This window comes from Charadrius vociferus, unplaced genomic scaffold (assembly GCF_000708025.1).
Source record: "Charadrius vociferus isolate BGI_N301 unplaced genomic scaffold, ASM70802v2 scaffold92, whole genome shotgun sequence".
Lineage (NCBI taxonomy): Eukaryota > Metazoa > Chordata > Aves > Charadriiformes > Charadriidae > Charadrius > Charadrius vociferus.
Window position 1 is genome coordinate 1,806,474 of NW_009647874.1, and position 25,555 is coordinate 1,832,028.

The following is a 25,555-nucleotide window of genomic DNA, read 5'->3' on the forward strand; positions in this document are numbered from 1 at the left end:
TCTGCTGCTGCTGCTCATTTGTAGCACATCTGGAACTGGTCTGGAGCAGTTTTGCACCTCAGCTGCAAAACACGCGTACAGGACAGAGCATGTCCATGAGCGTCTGTGTGCAGGCATCTTTATATATGTTAACAGTGTTCCGCTTCTCAAATGTCAATCTATGGTAATTCTTCAGACTCTTGTCTGTGCTTTATCTAACAAGTGTCTTATCTGTGCTTATGTGTGTTTTATCCAACAAGAGCACTTGGCTGCCAGTTTTCATACAGATGCACAGATTGATCGCAGAGAGTAATTCTCCAGATTTCTATCAGGCAACATAGGAAGCTGCATTTAAAACTGCAGTCAAAATACGTAGCACCAGGGACTCATTTCCCTCAGGCTGCATAAAGCAACTGAGAAGTCATGCTCATCATTATTTTAAGGACACGCTCCAGCTCGGAGTCCACAATAGTAATTTTCTTTATTATCTCTTCCTGGAAATCCATGGAGGAATTTGATTCTGTTCCAGATCAATACAGCCACAGCTTATGTACAAGCCAAAGGCTACAGGTAGATACGCAACACACTGAAGTAGATCAAACCTGATTTCTGGTGACTTTATTACACTGACCTAAGAACAATCACGATGCAAAAACTGTTTCATCAGTACCTGGGACTTCCTTGCTTCGGATGTGACAGATTCAGAGAGACAAAGCAATAACCACTTCATCAGTCTAATGTTCTACTGCAGGCATGTCAAAGATAGACTCCCTCTACATTCAGCGACAATATCTCTTATAATCATCCAAGGTAGCTAAAGATTATTCAGGTCAGCCTGTATTTTGGGTACTTTGGGTTGTCATCGTGCTTCGTCTCTTTGCTGTGACGCTGCTGTTTTCCCCTACCCAGCTAGTGTCTATACAAGCTGCCATCATAACCGACTCAAGGATTAAACCTTTCATCATTGACACCTTACCCTGGTCTTCATTACTCCTCTTCTAAAAGGCATGCAACCTTCTTCCAGGGTATCATTTCACTGATAAAACAAGGCAGAACAAAAGCAGAAAGCAGCATCTGAATTTTGGAGATAAAAAATAGCTTGCAGAATTATTGCAAAAAGAAAAGAAAGGCATCAAGCAGGAAAAGAGGCAAGAGAAAGAAAAACAGATCTGTTGTTCTATTTTCTAGCAGGCAAATTTCACATCCTGGAAAAATCTGTTGGCTCTATATGTTGTATTTTTCTGTTGAAAATATTATTCCCCTATGAGTCCAGATTTAGGCTATTCACCTTCATTTAAAGAGGAAAAAAATGTAAATAACTTCCAAAGAAGGTTTTTTTTTTTCATTTTGCTATAAGAAAAGATTACAATTTTACAGTCAGAAATTTGGGTTGTTTCAAAAGGAATTAGCTGAAATGAATAGACAAGCTGAATAAACAACTGTAAGAACGCTGTAAAGTAGGATGATTAGATATTCTAGCGCAGAGTGAAGCCTCCCAGATGGAAGACGCATTGGGTATCAATTGTTACTCACGGTGATTTAAGAAATGTAGGTAAGTAGTGCAGATGTCCAAACAAAAAGTCTTTATTGCATGGTCAAATTCTGATTTAAGTTGCTATAGTTTAACAAGCTACCACTCATCAGCTGAGCTAAGCAAAACTATTTCAGTGCTTCCTCTTAACTATTTATGTGAACAAGGCTCCTGCAGACATAACGTGGTTATTTTAAGTTAACCTAAATACACAGTATCTTTTGTTTGCTCTGGGCTAAGATGTCACATTTGGAGTTACCTGTGACTGTACTGACTGACATAGAGCAGCTTAGGTCAGACTATGTTTGAACACTTTGCGATGCTTCCATTTACACAATTAAAAAATCTGATATTCTACAGCTCATTTTTTTCCTTCAGTTAACCAGATTAATTCAGTGCTTGTAATTAATACATAGTGGATCTTGAGCTAGAACCTGAGAAGTTATTTCTGCTGAATTTTTACACTTTCGGTTCATTACAATACTAGCCCCTCACACTTCCACCTCAAAGCGAAGCCTGTGCATTTTGGGGTAGACACCCTCTCTTGCAATGATCTAAGCTCCCTTTTGTTTGAAGTCCACAGACACTGTACAAGCATTACATGATTAGGCCACCTTAATTTAAAATTTAACAGGCACAATCCATCCCTTTAGGTCACAATTTTTAGAAGAACCATTTTTTTTAAATAATAAAAGTACCACTGTGGAGGGTATTTTACATACATAGGTGCTCCTGCTAATCCCTTGGTCAGAGTGTTCTGGATCACTGGCTTCAGGTACAATGTGATCTCTCATCTTTCAGTCTGATCCACATTTGAGATGTGGATGGGAAAAGGATTTCTGTCCTGTGGATGTGTGATGGGAAAAGGATTTCTGTCCAGGCTGAACAGCTATGAAATCAGCAATAGCTAAGACAAATAGGGGAAGTCTATTATACCTATAAGGTTAACAAGTTTTAATCTGATTCAAAAATGGGGCTTTATTCTCAAAGGAAATACCTAAATGGAACTAGTTGTTCCCCTGCCACATACAAAAAATGAAGGTTACTTTGAACGGAAAAAAGGTCAACAGTTGTCATTAGCTGTTCTTGGTTATCATAGCAAAATAAGTCCACCTTCATCAGAACATTTTCTTTTCCTGAGCTGTGAATTAGCCTCAGCTCCTGCCCGTGGTTCAGATTTAGAAGTGTTTGCATTCTCTTGAGCTTCCAGTTGTGCAAACTATTCATTCTGCTTACTCTGGGGTTTTGGATTTCTACAGGATCTGTCTTACAAGGACCGCCACTGGCATGAAACCTGCTTCCACTGCTTCCAGTGCAAGAATTCATTGGTGGACAAACCTTTTGCTGCAAAAGAGGAACATCTACTTTGTACTGAGTGCTACTCCAACGAATACTCTTCCAAATGTAATGAGTGCAAGAAGACTATTATGCCAGGTTAGGATGCTCACTTTTTGGACTAAGAAAAGATTAGGATAAATATCAAGTCCCAACTCAGCAACATTTGTGACAGATGTTTTTCCTCAAGTATCTCTGCTAAGTCACAGTGAACTTTGTAGAATACAGTTGATGGTGCATTACAAGTCATTTTCATGGCCAGAACACAGAATTTTCAGAATGGATCACAATAGAACTGTTATTCACATGAAGTATATTACTCTTGAAAGTTAGTGTTTATTTAATTTAGCATTTTTATTAATAGGAATTATAATTTTCTACAGCAGTATTCATTTAAGGCTTTTGATGGCTGGACAACTAAAATTTAATCTTTCTGTCTAATCCCAACTTTGTACTGTCTCGATTGGTTTCCTCTGCTTGAAGATCAGAGGCAGCTCACAAATTTAACAGCTTACTTAATTCACAATTTACCTTTTTATGTAATTACTCTAAATTTAGCTTCTCCCATAAAAATGAAAAATTGGTCAATGTGCCTCTAAAATCTTTTTTGAGCACAAAGATATGAAGAAACAGGAAAGAGCTATTTTCTTTTCCAACGTGAAACATGAGGTTATAGTAATAGATTGCTAAAACCTCATCTGCTCATATTAATACTATAGCAATCTGTGATGATTTGAGGGCTTACAGTGGAAGGAATATTGGTCCAGAAATAGAATATTAAAAGGCAATTTGAAGAATCCACATATATGCTCCATAACGATTGTTATTTTTTCCAGTAAAACTTTTCCTTGTCCGGTTCTGACATCGGTCATCTTAGACAAAAGCTGAAATCCACAATGTTGTGGACGTAAGGGGTAATAATGATGATAAAATAGGAAGTATAAATAGAAACAATGACGATATTTAAAAGCAGATGGCCCTATCCATTCGTAATTGAGTTTAGGCATCTCCTATTATTCCATGTGCACCTGTTTTTACCAATACAGCACCAACAACTGACATGTTTGGGAATAGCCATTGCTAGTTTTAAAGCTGGAACTATATGTATGTATGCATTTTTAAGATTGTTCATCATATTCACCCCAAAGATCTCTTTTTGCCCATTATGCCAGCTGTGGATTGATAAGTAATAATGGAGGCTGGATTCAGCAACTCAGAGAATCCCTCCTTCTCTTACAATCTGAAATAGGAGAAACCCATTTTTATGAAGCTTTATAACCACCAACCAGTCTTCACCTGCTTACCTAAGATCGCCGTGATGTCACCATATTTGGAGAGCAGTACACCCAGCATGTATTTGCTACTTACACAGTACACCATGTTAATACAGGAGCTACACCAGAGCACTATGATCACCAACTGAAGCATAATTCATTTTGAAAGAACCAGCAAGTGGTTGGATACCCTTTATGGAGACTCTTAATGCTACACTTGCCCTTTGCTTTGCTCCACTAAATGTACAATTTAGATTTAATAAAGTATTATCATGACAAGCCCATTAAATACTAAAGTAATTACAAGCTTGATCTTTCAGTCCTTCTGCAAACTAAACTCCCACTGACTTCAGTGCAGCAGCGAACAAACAGGGCTCCCCCTGCCTTGAGTTTCAGTCACAAAACAATCCCAAAGAGAGAACAGCTAAAAATGTGAAAATTGAATTCTAGACTATTAAAAAAAAATGTATCCACGTCCTCTTTTTCCAGAACATCATTCCTTCAAGGACTGATTTAGTTGCTCCTCAGTATGATACAGAAAGTTACTAGCACAGAGAGGGCATAATTCTTAAAAGGTGTCCCCTAATAACATAGATAGAAATATTTAAGCGTGCAAAAAGCATGCAGAAGGATAATTAACAGCTCACCTTACAATGCCGCAAGTCAATTCTTTAAAAACCAAACCTTCCTCTGCACAGAAGTTAATGAGACAGAAAAGTAAGAAAAACATGCAACTAGTAAACAAAGAGAAATTAATACTTGAGAAAGGGGGAAATGGTAAAACTTCACCCTGCAGTAACGGGGGTGGGGAGAGTTGTCATTGAAGGAGTTAGTATGGTTCTTCATCATTAGCCAACATGTGTTAGCTTGTCAGTCTGCCAAGCACTTAGCATCACGTTTGTTGCTACAGGCTGCAAAAGTAATGCAGAACTGTAGGACCATTATTTGTTTGTTTTTCCTTCTGGCCAGTATCAAATATTCTGACTGAAACTGGTACATAGGAAATTATACAGCGTACAAAGAAATTTCTCCATATAATAGGGCACCTTCAATTTTCTGGAAGGGCTCAGAGTCCACTTGTCATACAGTGGACTGAATCTGCAAAGCACAGTATCCGTACCCTAAAACTTCATTCTAGACAAGTACATTTAGCTCCTAACTACCGTACCACTTTTCTGATTTTTCAGTAAAGGATTGTTTAAAGATTTTTATTCCTTTCACATAGCGACCATGGTTTTAATACAACTGAAGACAGGGAGAAAGTTCTCTCTCGCTGAAAGTTTCAAGAGACAGAAAAACATTTAGGATAGGTGGTGCAGAGCTGGAAACCCTTGCAAATTTTTAGTGGACTTCAATAAGGACCAGAATAAGGCCACAGAGCAGATACAAAATCATTCTTTTTCACAGACTAACTATACTGTATTGGGAAAGGGAGGCGCGAAGCTTGCCAGGAAGTAACCAAGTAGCTTGCAGCTGTTTAAAAAAGAAAGAAAAGGGACTTGGCATGAACAAAGTTCAACTTGAGGAATGATCTTACCTTCACTCAGCACTAGCAGCAGCTTATATTGGTGTCTCCCCAATTCCCCAAAATCTTCCTATGCGTTAGAATTCATTCTTAACTCTAATAATACCACAAAAAAACGTGGTATTATTAAGGTCCTAAGTCTTCATTATTAGCAGTAAACGTTTCTCTTCTTTACAGGAGGAGAAAAACCACTCACTCTCCAAAAAATTAAAATGGTACCCAACACCATGCAAAGCTGATGGGAACAAGAAATAGCCTCTGTCTCACAGCTGCACTGCTTACTGACTGACAGCCAGCTGTCAGGCGAACAAGACCAACGAATTGCATCAGTCTCAGACAGAAGAAGTTCAATTGACGCTCTGGTCTCATTACAGGTACTCGGAAGATGGAATACAAGGGCAACAGCTGGCATGAGACCTGCTTCATCTGCTACCGCTGCCAACAGCCTATTGGGACAAAGAGTTTCATCCCTAAGGACAATCAGAACTTTTGTGTACCCTGCTACGAAAAGCAGTTTGCCATGCAGTGCGTCCAGTGCAAGAAGGTAGTGCTCTTATTTTACTTACCTAAACCCTAAGGGATTCAAGTCTATCCCATTTTATGTCCAAGGAGGCAGAGTATCTTATTTTTCTACATGTGTTTAAAGATTCAGAATCAACCGATTTTAAGAGATGATGTAATTTCAGTTCCCATTCTGCACCAGGAACAGCATTTAGTACAATGAGAATTCTCTTACACAGGGTTAAAGAGCCCTTTGGACTGAAAGCACACAGAGAACACATTTTTAAAAGCAAAACAAAGCAAAATAAAAACTCCACAGTGGAATACCTCATTCCAATATAACCCTTCATATATCATATACTTAAATATTTCAATTGGAAGGAAGATGAGCTAACACTGATCATTTTAAAACATTCTAAAGAAGTTCAAAACAGAGAGACAAGCTTTACACAGAGCAAATGCTGTTCTTGAAATAAACACTTGTAAACTCAATATGCTCAGAAGTACTACTTTCTAGGTTAAAGACCTTTTATTTGTGAACTTCCTAAATTCTATGCACAGACACTGATAAGAATTTTAGAATTCTTTCCTAAAAAGAATCATATCATCACTTACGGAACTAACAAATCCCAGTTTCCTATGGATATCTGCATAGGCAAAGACAATCAAAATGACAGCTATATCCCTTTCCCACTGCCACTGTTCCCTCTTTGCCTCCCTTTAACCTCGGCATACTTCCAGCCACCACCTGTGCCCACACTTCCAAGACTTTCTTGCCCATGTGCTACCTGCTCATTTGCCCTTCCAGCCAAGCAAAGCAGCATTCTGGTCAGACATACTAGCTGATTCCATCTTTGCTGCTGCACAGGCAAAACAAAACCGGCAAAGGCTAAATTTTTCTTTCAGCCTTTGACCTGAAGTATACCTAGTTACCTTTACTACCTCCCACCCATCCATCAATTTTCCAAAACTTCTAGGAGTTTCGTATCTTAAAAACTCTGCCTAGTGTCCACATTTGAGAACAGGCTCTAAAATACTTGGGATAGAGGCAAAGAAACAGAGGAATACACATATTAGGTAGCATGATCACATACAAGCCTAATTCCCAGGGAGTTTCCCTTTACTGAAGAAAGGAAGAAAAATTAAAGTTATTGGTTTTACAGCCTTCTTAGGAACACTCAAAGGAGCAAAAAAGTTCAGTTAGTGCAACATCAAGGGAGCTGGTTTTGTAGGCAACAAGTTGTTATAAGAGGAAAAACCCCAAAGTCCGGAGAAGCAGAAAGCAAAGGCTTCAGCTAAAATTTGAAATAAAACAGTCTTTGCCAAGGAAAGTAACAGGGAAGTTGAAACACATAAGGTAGTTCCTTCACCATGAAGAATGGGACAGGTAAAGGAAATACTAGCACATGCATAAGAAAAGCGACATACAAAGACTAGCTTTAAAAACAAAGAGGACAACTGACAGTGAGATTATACAATATATGGAGAATAAAGAACTTTTAGTATGGGGCTTCTTTGTATAAATTAGGAAATTATAATAAATCACTTGCACGCTTCTCCCAAGGTCAACTCCAGACAAAATGATGGGTTTGCTGCTGTTAAGCCTTCTCTCCCTCCTCCCACCCACAAAAACCTCATCACCCTTCCTCTCTACTGAATCAAGATACAAACCTGCCACCCTCAAAAAAACACTTTCTGTCTTACTTTCCATAAAACAGGCTATCACTACAGGAGGTGTTACCTACCGCGAGCAGCCATGGCATAAGGAGTGCTTCGTTTGTACCGGATGCAAGAAGCAGTTGTCCGGACAACGCTTTACTTCCAGGGATGAGTTTGCATATTGCCTGAGCTGCTTCTGCAACCTCTACGCCAAGAAGTGTGCTGGATGCACAAACCCAATCAGCGGTAGGTCTCTTTAAATTTGGGGGTTTTTTTTGAATGAACTGCTTATAATATTAAAAATGGTTCAATAATTCCTTCTGAGTAACTTGAGAGACTCAATACACTATACAATTCAAAAAGTGTGAAATTAAATACTTATAATACCTTTCAAGTGCCTAACAGAAAGAAATGGAAGACGTCCTTAAATTGAAGTTTCCTCCTTTTCCCCTGATTACAATGGAACATGGCAGACACAGTAACAGAGCTATGCATGTAGTGGAATATGCATGTTCTGTACGTCATTCCACTTGTGTTCATCAAAGGGATCACTGGCCTCAGCAACAACAGCCCCTCCACCAGCAGAAAGTGTCTAGCTGGCTTATACCTCATGCTTTAGCACAGCGCACTTCTTCCCTGACTTTTCAGGATGGCAACGGAGAAATCACAAGCTACTGCTTTCCAGTACAAAAGTACTTAAAGGAGCAACTGCTTAGAGCTTTACTTTGTAACACTTCTGATAAAAATATAGCTTCCTCTATGAAGTAAACAGCATTTAACAGCATGATCCATACAGTCCAAGACTGCAAACCTGAGTTCTATCTGGACCATTTTCTCTGGTTACCGCTCTGCCCTTGCACCTGTCCCTCACTCACATATGCCTGACTGCATAGCTCCTAGTCAGTGCATAACACCACCGGTACTGCTTTCTGTTTGTGTGAAAGAGGCATTTATCTTTTGAATATCGCTGTCCTTTCTACCATATGCTGTATTTTTCAAATATTGCTACTAATGGCAAAACAAAACAAAACAAAAACACCTCTCATCAGGTGAGATACACCCAACTAAATCTTTTCATCGACTTCCAGCTTGTCATTCCAATGCATCATATTAAAATTGCTTGTCATTTCTGAGGTTAAGCAAGAGATAATTACTACTAAGAGACATGCATCTCTTTTCTCTTTTTTCCTGTACAACTTCAGCATCCTTTATGATAACCTCCATAGATTCAAACTCTTGAATGTTTTTCATGGTTTGCTAATCTGCTTCTTTTCTTCAGGCACTCTTCCTTCAAAGCTATGAACCAAGTCATGATGCAACCTGTCAGACTTCTTTAACGAACTAAATACATTTTTACCAAACAAAATTAACTTACTCAGATGCCATAAAACATCCTGTAAGAAACTACCAGACTTCTGTTCAGGGGCTGTTGCTTTCCTTTTCTTCTGCTGTACATTGTAGTGCCATCCCTTGAAAGTTCTTTTCCGCCATTATCACCAGTAATAACAATCTAGTTCACTAACTTAGCTGAAAGCAACAGAACTATGTGAGGATGAAAATGTTACTTGCTACAGAATAAGGGTGGCAAAACTAGCACAGCAACAAATAGATCTTTCACAATGGCATTTTTGCACTACTGTATGTCAGATATCCATAGCAATCCACGAGGGGAGTGTGAAATAGCATCACTTGGTGGCTGAAGTGCTATTCTTTTCTTGTAACAGAATGCTTTTGGTTTTCAAACAGGACTCGGAGGAACCAAGTACATCTCCTTTGAAGAACGGCAGTGGCATAATGATTGCTTTAACTGTAAGAAGTGCTCTCTCTCATTAGTGGGTCGCGGTTTCCTCACAGAAAGGGATGACATCCTTTGCCCTGAATGTGGGAAGGATATTTAAAGTTCAAAATAAGAGGTGGGGAGAAGGGAGGAAAGCTGTGCTTGCAATACATAGTCTGAAACACACGGATGTTCGGAACTAGCTTTGCCACTCTGTGTTTCACTGTACTATTAACAACACTTAACCTTTTTCTTCAAACTCTCCAAATCTGGAGGGAAAACTTCAAAATCTCTAGCAGCAGTGTTGGTGTTTAAGATTTCTACAGCTAACCAAAACTAATGCAAAACCTGAGCTGTAAAACCATTTGGGTGTTATTGACATAACATACTTTTTTTGTGTTGGTTTTTTTTTTTCCCTTCCACTAAATATTCCAGTTACAAGCAAGTGATATAGTTCAAGGATGACAATGGCCACGCACACTACATTCATAGATGGATATTCAGGGTGAGACCCTCAGCCCACTGAAATCAATGGCAAACACCATTCGATTTCAATAAGGCTTTGGTCTCACCTCAGTGTTCTTGAGCTATGTGACTAGTGTGTGCTGTCAAGTGTGTAGAAAGACTGTGAACGTAGAGGGTGTTTCAATGTACAAGGATTTGTGCGATGCCATAAAGAGATAACGATAAAACAGTTGAAGTGGGAGTGCTTCATAACAGGTACATATTTTATTGCATGACTAGCTGATCATTGTGTGAAGTACATGTTCTGATTGACAGTGTCAGTATTACAGTTAGTCGACATTACACTGCACATTGTACTTTTCAAAATAAACTCATTTAAAACCAAATTGTGATCGTGCTTCGATTGTATTTACATTCTAGATATTTACAAATAAAATGCTTTCCCAGTCTGAAGAAACACAATGTAAGAGCCATACAAACACAACGCCTCTTGCACCCAGTCATTATGAAACCGTGGAGTCTAGAATTGTCTATTGCCTCATACGGGCCCTGCTGATATAAGCCTTCTACTAACTGAAATGAGCAGGAAAATTATCAGCAAAGATGAACGACTGTATGAAAACAGTGAATCGACTGCAGCAGATTAAAATTTATTCATTGGCTCTAAACTCAAAACCAAAATATCATTGTTCTCAGCAAGCAAGTCAGTCAAGACAAAAGACATTTAATCTTTGCTAAAGTCAGAAGTTCAACTTCCATACTAAGGGATGCTTTAATTCTGTTCTGTATTGCAATACATAATACCCTTTGCTCTAGCATCATTTCTGCTACATGTTTGCTGCAAAGGCAACTCTCAGCAACCGCATGCTGGCAGGACAATAAAATCAAGAGCAAACAATCCAAAGGAAGATAACATCCCAAAGCAAAATACGGCCATGTTACGCGATGTACAGTCCTGGTACCATGTTATACAATGTACAGTCCTCGTACACCTTCCAGATGGAATTCATCCAGCAAAAGAAGGAAAGTAATAAGTCACACTTCCAACAGGAACTTTCAGATGTGGAAAGAAGAATTAGGAATATACTTACTCTGTGTGTGACTGGGTAGGGAAATGTTGCTCCTGCCACCACTTCTGAATTTGTCTTTTTTTTTGTACCAAGTGTAAAGTGCTCACAGATCATTCCTTGCTCATTCATTCAACAAGCTAAATAGATGCATCGGATTTGGTTTACTGTACACCATTTGAAGAACCTGGATAGCTGACATTTTTGAAGTGCACACCATACTAATTTGCTCTCACTGAATGCCTAAATTCCATTCTTTGGTGACTTCATTCTATGACAAAGGCCATAGTAAAGGACAGCCATAAAAATCACCCTTATATCCATGCCTCCCAAAGGAGGGCAAGCACCTCACTTACTCTCTCCTGGGGGCCTGGCAATCCCCCAGCACACTGATGCTCTGCTCTAGTACTTTGCTGAGAGAAGGATTACTATTAGCTAAGAGGGTAGCGGGAGGTAGTAATAGCAGCATGGCTTGCACCTTGCCCCTCAAGCACTACAACAGATGGCAAAATGGTCCCAGCTTTGGGGAAAGGTAGGTGAAACATGGTAGGCTGGAAAGCATACTGACCTGAAAACAAGACTGTTACCATGCAATAGCAGCATCACGCTATTATTCCAGTACAGTTCTGCGTATCACTCCTTAACACATACCAACACACACATGCTCCTAGCAACTGAAACTACAACAAAATATAGCCTAGGCTCTAAACCACTGCCAAGAAGCCACTCACAAAACAGAACTCCTATCAGACTGTTACACTTGAAGTGGAAGGACAAGCGCTTCACGTGATACTAACTGCTGCTAAAATTCCAAAGTATCTACTGAGCCTTTTACCCTGTAAGCTTTTTCTTAAGCTCTAATCGCTTCAAGTCCACTGAAATGTAACTGTACAAAATGAACAAGCTTAACTACATCACAAAAACAAGCCAGCACTACTTTGTTTGCTTTTAATTGAATTTATTTAAATAGGATAAGGCTACTTAAAAGACAACTCTTTACATACAAAATGTACATTACGTTAAAGTTTGCTGTACTCAAGTACAAAAACTGCACAAGTGTTTAGTAAAAGGGAAACAGCACACAATATTTCAAAACATATACATTCTTACCATTTTACAGCATTCAAGAAGTGCCTTTTATGTCATAACAGTGAATGGAGAACTTCTGTCAGTAATGAATTAAGCTACAGTTTTTTGGTTTCAATATTAACCAATATTAAAATGTAAACAAGCTTTCAAATCACTACTGACAGCTTCTTTTAGTGAGTTAACTAAGCAGATTCAGAAGTTGATTTTGGTTTTTACTCGTTTGGGAGCATTATTATTATTTATCATCCACGTGTTTAAAATGGATCTAAACTGGCTTCACCATGAGCCACTGAGATTTAATGACAATGTTTCCAGCAACGTAACTAGATTTCTGCCTCATAAGGCACTACCAATAATCCAGACGAAACAAGTTTCACAGAAAACCAACATCCATGTTAACTTATCAAAGGAAGGGAAAACAGGTTGGGTGGTTGTTTGGTATTTTCTTTTTTAAGAATGCGACTACATACACTAATGCCCTCAAGGTACTTCTTTGTCTTCCTATTCCTGTCCCTCTCCAACTGTTAATAAGTTGAGAAAGCACTGGCCTGCATTCCACAGGTTTTCGTCATATTTTATAAGCATGACTGTAACCAGGAAAACAAGCAAATTTGCTACATCAGCACATTTTTACACTTACACATGTATAAAATATGCCTAAGTATTTAAGAAAACATGGCACTAATCCATTCACTACTTCCTCTCAAAGATTCATATCAGTCTAATAACATACTTCCATCTGTGCATTTCTTTCTTCATACGTCAATAAGAGAAACTTCAATTTGAAGTAATGTTGTTAAATAGTTCATCTCTTATTACCAACCTAACTTGCCCTGTAAATTCTACACTCCTGTTTTGTGCAATAAAAAGGAAAAAAAAAATTGTCTCAGACTATCTTATTAGCAGAATGGTCAGTTTTCTCATCTAAATGAATTATCTTTTTGAAGCCAAGAAGGCTCTTGGGATCACTCTGAATCTCAATAGCTATTTTAACTATTTAACCAGAAGTGGAACAAAACTGAATCTTACCGAAACAAAAAAACCATATACTTATATGTGTGAATCATAGGGACATGCAGGAGATGAACTACAGTAATCTTGAAAACTAAAAGTGAGGGGTTTAGTATATTGTAACATTATCACCTTTCAAAGAAGTAATGAACTACTTGGTGTACAAGAGTAGACTTTCTTAAGGTGACTGGTGATAATGACTCCAGCTTTACAACGGGGAACTTTTAAACTTGTTAAAACTTCACAGCAATCTGAATCCCTGTAAGGTTTAAAAAGAATTGTACTTAAACTGTTTAAATATGACTTATCTGTTTGAAAACATGGAAGTAACATTTACATTTCAAGCACCATTAGCTACTTCATGGCCACGTAACATGCTGGATTTTCTTCTTTGCTTCTGTAGGCTTTAGGTCATTCTGGAATACAAGAAAAAATGTAAGTATTCCTAGATACACTGTGCAAGTAGAACTTAGTAATTAACCTGCCATGTTCCAATCTGGTACTGACTGCTGCTGTACTCACCTATATGCTACTACAACAGCTTTCTATTGCCACCTTGTGGAGAAAGTTAAATATCACAGAACTTCTCTAGAGAACATAAAAATAAAGCAAATTAATTTAACTACCTGTGAATCATATGTCTTCTGCGTTTTCTTAACCCTACAATTAGTTATGCAAAAATATCTTTCATTTATGGAGCTTAGAAACGGGTACATATTGGAATTTCAAAACATATTTCTAAAGTTATTTCAGATTGCTTTCCTAAAATACTTGTTGAAATGGGATTGTGTCAAAAAAACAAAAAAAAAAACAAAAAAAAACCCAAACAACAAACGTACAACTAGGAAACCGGTTTACTGTTGTCAAATAGTAAAAAGATTAGAAAAAGAGATGGCAAAGTATATATTCCTTTATAATGACCTGTATAGAAAAGTGAAACAACTGCCAAAGCCTCAGATGAACTCATCCTTCAAGCCCTGCCCCAAGAAACCAGAAAAAAACCCAAGCAAGCCCAAAGTAAAACAATGGGAGATTGAAGTGATTACCTTTCACCATCTAAAATAAGAAAAACAACTTGAAAAATTAGAGCTTTAACAGTTTACACAAGCAGAGTAAAGACAAGTATATGAGTTTTTGAGAACATTCTGCACCACACTGGTTTGAGGAACACAACCTAGAGATCTCGTCTCCTTAAGAGTTTAAATGTTAGTTTATTTACAGCAATCCTGTGGACTGCAACCACTGAAAGGTTGACAGGAATTAGACTAAAAGATCAGAAGCACATTTCTGTGCCGTTCAGCCCAAGAACTTCAGTTTTTCTTAAAAGTAAAGAAACATTGGCTTGCTTGAAATTGTCACTACTGTCATTATACTAAAAATACATCAGGCTTTACATTCTACAGCCACCCGCCAAGTGTACTGATTCTTCCTGGCTGCATCACTTGTTATTCAATACCACGATGTTTAATTTCAGACAGTAAAGTAACATCCATACAACACATTTGCCAAACTTCAAACATGTCGGACCGACATTAACCAAGACATGACTGAACTTACTGGTATTAACTTCAACAACGTAAACTGTGGCTAAAATAGAAAGTCAAGTGTGGGAATTCATAGCTTTCGAGTGTCAGTTATACAGTGTCACTTAAAAGTGTTCATGATTGCATCTACAGAACATTTAAATTAAAGAAGCTGTGAGGTGTATGCTAAATGAGTTTCAAAAGCTCTGCAGTTTTGTAGTTTGAGATCTGACCAATACTAAGAAGAGTTCTAAATACTAAAATAAATGAGTGATACTGTTAGTAGGAAACACCTCTCCAGCATTAATTTGATTCAGGGTCACAGCCATGATTCTTATAAAAGCTGCTAAAACTGTCTTTCAGAACAGCCACGTGTATAGGTGTTCATGTTTAACAGAAGTCTGATAGAACCTACCAATCCATGCAGCAAGGATATTACCTGCATTCTTTCATGAAAGGATTTTTTAAAAAAGAAAAAACCAAAACACGAGTTGGATAGAAAGCATTTTGTGAGGCAATACTGAGAAAAGAGAAGTCAGGTCTGGTGTCCTGGGAAAATTTTAATCTATGTAACTGCACACTGCATATCTAAAGCTCCCCCTGCAGTTCAAATGAGAGCAGATATTACTATTTCTTCCTTTGAAAAGCTCAGACTTATTCCAGATATTCCCATATTCCAGTAGAAATGTGAAAATTCCTTTGCACCGTGAGGGAATACAACACAAATATAAGACTTACCTCTACCTTGCAGTATGTTTTAAAGAGGAGATGGCCCATTGCTCCTTGCTCACTGACAAGCCCTTAAAGACTTACCACACCTTTGTCAAAATTAACCAGTGTTCTAGCCTTCTCCCCAACTAGCAGCTACATTCAGCACCATTACCTACACTTTCAAAGATATGCCCTCCTGAATTCATATATCCTGCCTTATCTCTTCTCTCATCACCCTCATTCTGCCCTCATCTGTAGTTTAGTTCTGTTCTCTATAGAAAGTTTGTTTGCAGCTGAATCTGACTTGCAGAAAGAAAATAACTATTTACCTTTATGGTTAACAGCTCAGTCACCAGTCTTCTACTTGAGAACAGCACCCTTCTGTTCAAGTTCTCAGCATGTCTTTCTCATCATCTTATAGAAGCCCAGGTACCCGATTAAGATCACTATGGCTCAAAATGAGCACTTGACCTTTCGCTTCTCACTTCAACTAGTATGGTTTGTTGTTATGGCTTCTCATTCAGACCCACAATCTAGGCAGCTCTCCAGATTTTCACATCCAGTTCCTTCCTCTAGCTTGCCAATTCCTATGTGAGATTTAAAACAGATGGTGTTCTTCCTCTAAGGATATATTCTACTGCTCTCAGCATCTCACTTCAGTTCCCGTAACATCTCTTCCTTCACTTTGACAAATGAAAGCTTGTTCTACTCGGCCATTCAAGTGTGATTGTTACAAATGTTATAATTCCATTTTTTTCTTCCCTACTACAGAAAACAGACCACTTGTCCTCCCTTTAAGGCTGTTCATATTTTTCTAATACCTGTTCTCTCTCTCAGACCTACCAGTAAGCCTATTTTGTGTTTTATTTGACTGCTACCAGCACCACCTTGAGTATTACCTACTTACTCATTTTAAAATTACATGCATGTTTTCTACAAAGCTGCCTCTCTCACACAGAAGCTTCCCATGAACAAGTACAAAGTACTTCATTTCTTTCTTTCTAATCTTTCCCAAACCAGGTACTCTTTTGCCTGTTCTAAATAAAGACCCTACTATTACTGGAAAATAAAATAATCCTGGAAACTCTTATAAGGGTCTACTTTTGGCTCCTGCTGGTTTCAATTAAAAAAAAAAAAAAAAAAAGCCGTAAAATAAGATATTGAACGCACATACCGGCAAATCAGATTCTTCTTTTGGAATTGCTCTCTTTAACTTCACAACAGTAGTTCCTGCTACTGGAGACAAAGGGTACACCTTCAGACTAGCCAACACGCTGCTGTTAGTCTTTGAAATATTGTTCTGCTTAGCCTCATTATTCCTCATTCCCAGCTTAGCGTCCTCTGACAAACTGGAGGCTGAAATGTATGTTGAGGCATTTGAAGGAACTGATAATCTTCTAACAGTATTGGTGGTGCTTCCAGCTGGAGGAGGTTTTAGGCGATCAGCAGCTCCGTTCTCTGTCTTCTTCACCTTTATGCTTGTACTTGTTGAATTGCCATCAAATACAATTAATGGCCGTTTCCTTAAACCTTCCACTGTTGTAACACTGAAAATACAAATTGTAAAATTCTCAGAAACACAAGCTAAATGATCTAAAAATAGCGTATCCAAGACATGAGTAGTGAAAACCAATTTAATCTTGCTTAAGTAAAAACATATCCCAAAATACTAACCTTCGACTCTCAGCTGCTCCAAACTTAGGCAATAGAAATTGTTTCCAAAATGTAACAGGGGGAGGGGGGCAAGGGGTTGTGTGAGAAATAGTGTTCCTCAGCAAAGAGGGTTGTGTGAGGAACTTTCTAGGCAGACAATTACAGTTGTATGACTAAAGACTGTATGCTTATACCTCTGCAACTATTCCAGAGTAACAAAATAGCTAATAGCTGTTAACTATTTCAGAAGGTGAATATTTGAGAAAGTACATGCCACCTTACCTACAAAATCAGCATCTAATATTCCGATGCTTCTAAACCTCCCTGTTTCCACTCTTACTCAAAATCATAATATTAAGATAGTCCAAAAGACTGTCAGACAAGGAATGAAAACATCAAGCAAAAAAAGCATACCTGTTTTTGAAATAAGCTGTCCTTGAACAAGAACACTGAGCTGATTTAACGACTTCTTTTTTTAACTAGTTTGTGCCTTTAAGCCTATGTATAGTCACAGCTGGCCAACTTAGTATCAACTGATTTATGAAAAAGGAATACCATCAAGCTAACATCAAAAGAGCAGTATCATGAAACATCCTGACTGTCAAAAAATAAAGCACAAAGTTATCATAGCTCACTCTACATGAATTTAGAGTTTTAAAAAAGCATTGCTCAAGAATGATAAAGTATTTGGGAAGTGCAGATTTAACAAATGAAAAAATGAAGCCACCATTAAGTAGTATAATACTCCTGCTTAGAAACTTCAGTTTTCAATACACACTTACTGCTTAATCTTCTCATATTAAACAGAGGAATCAAAGTTGAACTACAGTGTTTTCAACAATGAAGTACATTCATTAATTTGTAATTAAGGAATTTGACAATATCGATGTTAGGTATCTCGACAGACTTTAAAATAAGCCGCAAGCGGAGACTCCATTTGTTTTACCTGGAACAACATTAGATTAGCAACTGCTGATAAACCTCACATATCAAGAAATTACACATTGCTTGCACAATTTCTGTCGAGACGAGGGGTTTCTTTAAAAACAAAAAATAAATGAAAGGAGTCACAATTTAAGAGCCCACAGAGCAAGAGAAAGTTCAGCTCTTATTCAGATTTGCTTCTAGATTACTATCTGTTCACAACAACCTATGTCACATAATCCTCCTCTTTTTCTATTCATCAGCTTCCCGGAACTGATAGAGACAAAGAGAGAACTTTAACTCTTTTGGGACTTGTTTGTTGAGAGACCAGACACAATTCTTTGGCTTCTATCTGCAGTAGATGCAGTTTCTAGGAAAGCTTCTACAAAATGAGAATAGGTTCCAAGACCCAGAGTGTTCAGACAGGCTATGTTGTTTCAGTTAAATTCTACTGAATCAACAGTAGTATTTAACACATCCATTAAATTAAGGAGTATAGTTTCACTTGAAAAGCCTAAAAAGCTGATACACACTTCAAAAATAAAACGTGATACTTTTTGCTCACTGTGGTTTTGTCCAAGAATTTATTCAACGCTACTGACAAGGAACACATTCCCCAGCAGACTTTTTGGAAAGCCAGTTTACAAAATATGTGAAAGAAAAAATTTTATACCTTTTTTTAGTCACCTTCCTTAACATAAGAAATCTGCATTTCCTATGGATTTTTATTTTATTTTATTTTATTCTGCTTGGTGAGGACTGGTAAGTCAAAAAATAACTACAGTTCTAGGAGGTTCCTTATCTATTCTACGCTGAATTTTAGAATTGTAGCACTTGTACAAATGACCACATGCTACAATACAGATAACATTTCCAGAGAAACGCTTTGGGAAAGTTCCAAAAGAAATTTGGATGCTCCACTGTCAAGAAGTGTCACATCTGATTTTTAGATACATGGCTCACAGAAGAACACAGAACCTTGGGTGTGACATTCACTTACTTTATATAAAGTACAGGCAGCTTAAAAGCTTCAGAGCAGGACTCATGTTAGCCAGCACCCTTCTGAAGGAGGACACTAATGCTAACAGCTGAAAAGAACTGTTTGGGGATCGTGCCCTGTTCTGCAGGACACTCTCTGTGAAACCTAGATTTCAATGCACATCTCCTACATCTCAGAGAAATGTTCTAGCTATGCTTTGCGCTGGGCTGGACAGAGGGCATGCTCTAATTCTGCTGTTTACTTTGTACACATGGTAAAGAATACAAGCTTTCCTAGAGGAAGCAAAAGCTTCTGTACATGAGCAATCTGGGTTTCCCCTGTTTCACATGATTACTCATGTAGTCAGGATGGCATCTGATCAACTCCCGATTATGAGGACAATTGAATGAAAAATGCTGCTGTTCTTGTCTAACTTAGCCTGGTACTTAAGGTAGCACTCTAAAACCAGAGAAAAGTGTACTTTTTAGTTCCCACCCCCTGATTACTGTTACTAAAACAGGCAGGTGATCACTTCCCTGTGAATATCTGAAACTGGTCAGAATTACCATGTTTTACATGGAACTTAGTATTATCAGTGCATTAAGAGTTCACAGAGGATGCCAAAGCTGCCTCTCAGGTGGCTAAGGAGAAATGATGAGCTCTACCAAGGCCACAGCTCTGAGCATGTACAGGCACAGTGCTCCTGGAAACAGAGTTTGAGTGTGAGAGTCTTCAGTCTCGATAGCCCTTCAGAAACTACATATACATTTTGAGATTCATACCATCCTCTTTATTCCAGCAGGCAAGATGATCTTACAGATCTACAAAATTAACTGTCCCTGAACACAAACACTTTCTGAAATACTTGAAGTTGGATAGCCTGCATTTGTTTTTATTTGGTATGATTGTCTGCAAGCTCAAATATTCAGTAATAAGATGTAGAAACCATCATCCGTGACCTCAGGTAGTTGATTGTATTATTGAGGTATAACACACTACGGCAGCTCAGCTGATATACAGCAAGTCTTTGAGGACATGCCCTCAATCTCCAGCAGTAAAACTAAACACAATATTTAAGGCTGACTTCCAAATTTTGATGTGTTTTTACCTCTTATCTGTAACTACTAGAGGCCTGCAAACACACACTGAGCTCTGCTGATCAAGTCTCCGAGCCTCACATTAATTCCAGCACGTGTCGTAAAGCTGTGCTTTCCACAGAGCTTTTTCATCAGAAAGCTCCTGTTGTTCATACAATCAATCGGTTTATCTGACTTCTAAGCCGAACTAACAGCATGCATAGTTCCCATCTCTTACTTGCACATAACTTACAGCCTCACAATACCTAGGAATTTTGTTTTGTTTTTAAAACAAGAACACCAAGTTCTACTTCCTCCTCTGCACAACAGCATGGTGCCAGTTTGGCTTAAGTGGTACACACAACTATGAGAAAAAGTGTAATCTTTTAACATCCAAAAAGAACTTCCTTGATTCTTTCCATGAATATACTATAACCAAAGTTTCCTCTGTGCAAGTTTTACTTATGAAAGTGCTGAAAGTCTATTTCTCCCGTTTCTCTGGGCTTAGTAATACTAGCAGTAAAAGCTTAACTTTTCTAGACAGTATTTTGCCAGCAAATTTGTTAAGTATGAAACATGTAATACAAGCAAAACCACTAACTGCTGGAAAATCTTAAAACTGTTTAACAACAAAGCAAAAGACTAAGCCTAGTATGCTAGATGTTAAATGCTAAGAGCATTGCTGGTAAAGAAACTGGTAAAGAAAAGCAGACATCTTTGATAAAAAATTACTTTGCATCTATTTCAGCACACCAACAGTTTCTTTTTATTCAAACACTAACCTTATGTGTTCATTCTCAAGTCGCAAGCTGTAAACAAACTGAGATACTATAACCTTTTATGCACATGGGGAAAAAAAACTGACATTATAACATGATAACTCGGCATCCTAGCCACTAAAAATTTTAAAAATTAGGAAAAAAAATAAAAAATCATTCAACAGAATTAGTTCAGCTCTTCCAAGTTAAAAACTTCAGTAAAGCTAAAATAGACTCATGAAATCAACAGGTGTAATATGCAAAACTATGAGAATTTCCATCTACCTTTCCTTTAGCATTTACTGCTGAAGCTAAATCAGAATGCTGCCCGTGCACATCACATGTCAAAGTCCTGGGCAGGGGCAAGGTCAGGAGGAGAAAAGATTCAGTAAATTACACTTTTGAGGAAGATTTTGCTTTTGATCAAATTCAAACAGAAAGGTTTTAAAACCAAGGCAGAATGTTTCTCTCAGAAAGTAGATGTTAGTTTTGAATTGGACACACAAAACTGCTGCAGCATACACCCCTGACTCTAGAGTAGACCAACCCTGTCCAGGGAGTAAACATAATTAAACATGCTTTTGATACTCTTGAACACTGTAAATATGATTATTATGTAACAATTATAAGGTGAAATAAGAAATAATTACATTTTCTTCATTACAAAGTATCTTGAAATGTACCAATAACCTGGTATCAATACAGGCTGGGGGTGAAGGGATTGAGCGCAGCCCTGCGGAGAAGGACTTGGTGGTACTGGTGGATAAAAAGCCGGATGTGAGCCAGCAATGTGCACTTGTAGCCCAGAAAACCAACCATATCCTGGGCTGCATCAAACTAAGCATGGCCAGTAGGTTGAGGGAGGCGATTCCAGCCCTCTACTCTGCTCTCATGAGACCCCCACCTGGATTACTGTGTCCAACTCTGTGGTCCCCAGTACAAAACACACATGGACCTGTCAGAGCAGGTCCAGAGGGGAATCACAAAAATGATCAAAGGGATGGAACACCTCCCTTATGAGGACAGGCTAAAGAGAAGGCTCCAGGAAGACTTTATTGCAGCTTTTCAATACTTAAAGAGGGCTTATAAGAAAGATGGCGACAGACTTTTTAGCAGGGCCTGCTGCGATAGGACAAGGGGTAATGGTATTAAACTAAAACCGGGTAGATTCAGGCTAGATATAAGGAAGAAATGAGGGTGGTAAAACACTGGTTGCCCATAGAAGTGGTAGATGCCCCATCCCTGGAAACATTCAAGATCAGGTTGGACAGGGATTTGAGCAACCTGATCTAGCCGACGACGTACCTGCTCATTGCAGGGCGTTGGACTAGATGACCTTTGGAGGTCCCTTCCAACCCAAACCATTCTATGATTCTATGAAAAGAAGCACTATAAACTAGATATCATTAATAAGATTTGGATGACCAAAAAAAAAATATTATCTTCCTCTTTTCCCTATTATTGGAATAGTAGAATTTAAGACTTCTGACGCATGAGATCTGACATGGCTTTCTCTGTAAATTGTAACAATGTCCAAAAGCTGTACAAGTCTCATTAAACTAAATGCATTGTCCCAGGTTCTCCAAGTCTAACCCAGTGAAAGCTAAATTACCTTTTATTCTCACTTTTTGACTCATTCTGCTGTCTTTTCTTTTCCATCATTTTCCCCCATCTACTTTTTGGTAAGTCACGCTGAGGCAGGGGAATAGCATGTTGAATATAGAGATCAGTGAGACCATCTTTGTCCATCTTTACATCACTTTCGACTAGTATATTCTTCTGTGGGGAACAGAAAAAAAAAATGCTGTTATTATGACAAATTCAAAGCACAGGCATCTTAGTGGCATAATTTCTTCTTTCAAAAGCCACTTTAAGGTTGTGTATTGGGCATAAACGCCAGGGTTTTAGAAGTGAGGAGGCTGCAGGGGTGACCGCTGTGGAGAGGCCATGAACTGCCCTGTGCCAATGACAGCCTGCTCTCCTGCCTTCCTAGAGTCAATTTCCCTTATTTTCCGTGTGGATTACACTTGGTCCCTCCCTTCAATGAGGCAATGGGAAATGCAGGACTGTTTGGGTCACTGCATAGTGGTTTCTTTTTCCACTACCTGCAAGCTCATGTCTTCACATATCTCCTCAGATGCCTCTTCCTGTATGTCCTTTTCTGTCTCCTGCCCCTGGTGGCTGCCACTCTTTGCTAAGTGCATTTGAGGACAGGAGGTCCTCTGCTTGAAATTTTGGTGTGTGATGGTTGTATTCATCAGTGTCAGAGACAGTCGGATCCAGCTGCAACCAGTACTGGGCAGTTCATCATGTTTGACCACAGAAGTCAACCCTGCAACCCCTCCCTATCCAAACCCCTGCAATTTTTCCCAATAAAAAGAATAGCCAAAAAAAAAAGAAAAAGTTATGATAGATATACTGCTGACTGACGTTTTCATGCACCTTAAACACACTTCTCTGAATCTAATTACAATACCAAGAGCTCTTCTTCACATGTCTAAAGAACAGGGAACTAGAACATAATGCAGTTCAAACTTACAGATGTAGAGCCATGCTTCCTTCCCCAGTTCCCAAACAATAAGTTGCAAAGGGAGATTTCTAGTAACTGTCAGTTATAACAGAACACCAGTTTTCTTTCTAATCATGTATAGGGCTATGAAAATGAAACTTCTTGGTACCTCCTGCCAACTTTATGAGAAGAGAAAAAAACCCTACTAACGTCTTAGAAACTAGAGGTCACCGAAAGCAGGTCAAGTCCCTGCCACTACTGGTTCTGGTAACACTTCATGAGTTCTGATGTGGACCTAAAACCTGTACATTTTTGTCCACATAAACTACATGGACAAGAACATACAAAAATTCAGCGAGCTCATGCAAAAACCTACAACTTTGATTACTATCTTTTCATGCACCCAAAATTTTTTGGCAAGGCCGTAACAAGTATTCCAAATCACATCAGCTGAAACTTCATACAGTCCAAAACTGTTTATAACTCACTTTTGAACTCAAGGTTTTTTTGAATTATGCATGCTTAAGCATTAGCTGGACTGACTACATAGAATGCATTTCCCTAATTCACTGGGTATAAACGTGGCAACTTTAAGAGAACAGAGATCACCTTTCCACAGATAATTCTAATGTATGCAAGCGCTGTCTCGCAGACATGCTGATGCGTGTAAATTCCGCTTTAGCCGTTCAAACACAGCCCCTCTGCAAACAGGGAGACCCCTCTCACTGCACAGCCCTCCTCTAAGCAAGCACCCAGCCTGCACAGCACGGACGTGCGTTTTGGTTGGGGTTTCCCCCCGCAACACTTCTTGCGCACCCGTTAAGGGCGGCACGAAGACTTGGAAACCGCAGAAGTGGGAGAAAACTTCCCGTGTAGGCGATGGGGAGAGGGGTAGGGCTTTCCCTGCGGAGCAAAGCGGGGATACGAAGAGGGCGGATCTAACGCGGAGGGGGGGCGCGACCACAAGCGAGGCCGCAGGCCCGGGAGGCCTCCCGGCCTGTCTCCCTTCCCTTCCCGCCGGGCGGGGCAGGCCCCGCGGCCCCCCCACCCGGCCCCGCTCAGGGGCGGGCCGTCTACCCCGGCGGCTGCCGGGCGCACCTGCTCCAGGGTGAGCAGCAGGAACTCCTCCGAGAGCAGCTCCGGGTGCAGCAGCAGCTCCGCCGCCGGGCGCCCCGGCCCTCGCTCCTCCTTGCCGCCACTGCCCGCTCTCTGCGCCGCCATCTTCTTCCCCCGGCGACCCCTCTCTCCCCCCCCCTTCCGGCTTCCCACAATGCCGCGCGGGAAGTGACGCGCGTCGCATGACGTCAGGGCGGAGTGAGGGTTGGGTGGGGCTCTTTCCCGGTTTATTTCCCGCCGGTAAAAATGTGTGTGACGGAGCCGCTGTCGGGCCCGTGGAGGCCGGAGCGGAGGAACCGCGGGCGGTCGGACAGGGAGGAGCTGAGGGTGGGGTTACTTAGAGAGGCCGCGCTGCACCAAGCTCTGCTCTTACGTCACGTCACGGCGCGCGAGGCAGTCTGTGACGTGAGCAGCCTGTCTGGGGGGCGGCAGGAGCCGCATGTTCCCGGCTGGGCTGGGCTGGGCTCAGGCGGGCAGGAGTGGGAAGGATTTTGGCGTTGCCTAGGAGGTGATGTCATACTCCAACCGAAAACCGCCAAAGGAGGGGGGAAAAGGGAGTGGGGGAAACGCGTGTTTCGTTGCGGTTCTGTCAGCGTACGGAAGGAAGTAGGGAGCGTTTATGCGGCCATAAAGGCGGAGCTTTGCCGCCCAACTAAACGGGGGCTAAAACTGTGCCCCTGAAAGCAGTGACTTAACACTTCTTTTGTAATAACAGGAGTCGCTACGTCATCCCAAAGGAAAATAACGTGCTAATGCGCTTACACGTTTGAACACCGAAGAGGGAATTGCAAATGACGAGGTTAGCAAATTAACCGCGTTGTCGTTAGAACGCGTGAGAGCAGTGTAATTTAAAGGACTTGATGCATTTTGCAGAACTCGGGGGCAGAGGCAAGACATGACGTCACGCGAGTAACTTAACAAAAACACCCGTGTGGAACAAGTCACGCGCACACGGCTCCGTAACGGTATTACTAAATATACACAGCGCTTCTAAGAATACTTAATTCAAATTCTGCATGTTTAAAAATCGTTTAGGTGAGCAAGCCGGCAACGTGGTAACGTCTATTGACACTTCCAGGTGGCGCCCTCCATC

The 25,555-nt window shown here is 39.8% G+C and overlaps 2 protein-coding genes across 3 annotated transcripts in view; one reads left to right on the forward strand and one right to left on the reverse strand.

The window, feature by feature from the left end:
• Window positions 1-10,428, forward strand: part of FHL2 (four and a half LIM domains 2) — a 44,362-nt gene extending 33,934 nt beyond the window's left edge. The window contains exons 3-6 of one of the 2 annotated variants that reach the window (XM_009883068.1): window positions 2,770-2,944; window positions 6,019-6,188; window positions 7,864-8,050; window positions 9,551-10,428. In XM_009883068.1, the coding sequence (XP_009881370.1) occupies window positions 2,770-2,944; window positions 6,019-6,188; window positions 7,864-8,050; window positions 9,551-9,702 (684 nt within the window). In that variant the 3' untranslated portion in view covers window positions 9,703-10,428. The remainder of the gene's footprint in view (window positions 1-2,769; window positions 2,945-6,018; window positions 6,189-7,863; window positions 8,051-9,550) is intronic. The other variant, XM_009883067.1, reaches the window with a different exon arrangement.
• A 2,730-nt stretch (window positions 10,429-13,158) lies between these two features.
• Window positions 13,159-24,588, reverse strand: LOC104284705 (chromosome unknown open reading frame, human C2orf49). Its single transcript, XM_009883069.1, has 4 exons — window positions 24,445-24,588; window positions 22,450-22,616; window positions 16,622-16,994; window positions 13,159-13,629 (listed from the first exon to the last, which is right to left on the reverse strand). Exons 1-4 carry the CDS (start codon window positions 24,565-24,567, stop codon window positions 13,573-13,575), a joined length of 720 nt encoding a protein of 239 aa, XP_009881371.1. The 5' UTR covers window positions 24,568-24,588; the 3' UTR covers window positions 13,159-13,572.
• Between the last annotated feature and the right edge of the window lie 967 nt (window positions 24,589-25,555).

Bases quoted from the DNA above. Each gene is read 5' to 3' on its own strand.
- LOC104284705 (XM_009883069.1), bottom strand. From the start codon at position 24,567: ATGGCGGCGCAGAGAGCGGGCAGTGGCGGCAAGGAGGAGCGAGGGCCG. The intron at 16,995-22,449 runs GTAATTTAGCTT...TTGTATTTTCAG, and splicing joins TCAAAAAGTGAGAATAAAAG to TGTTACAACAGTGGAAGGTT. The intron at 13,630-16,621 runs GTATGTGCGTTC...CTTGTATTCCAG, and splicing joins AAGAAGAATCTGATTTGCCG to AATGACCTAAAGCCTACAGA.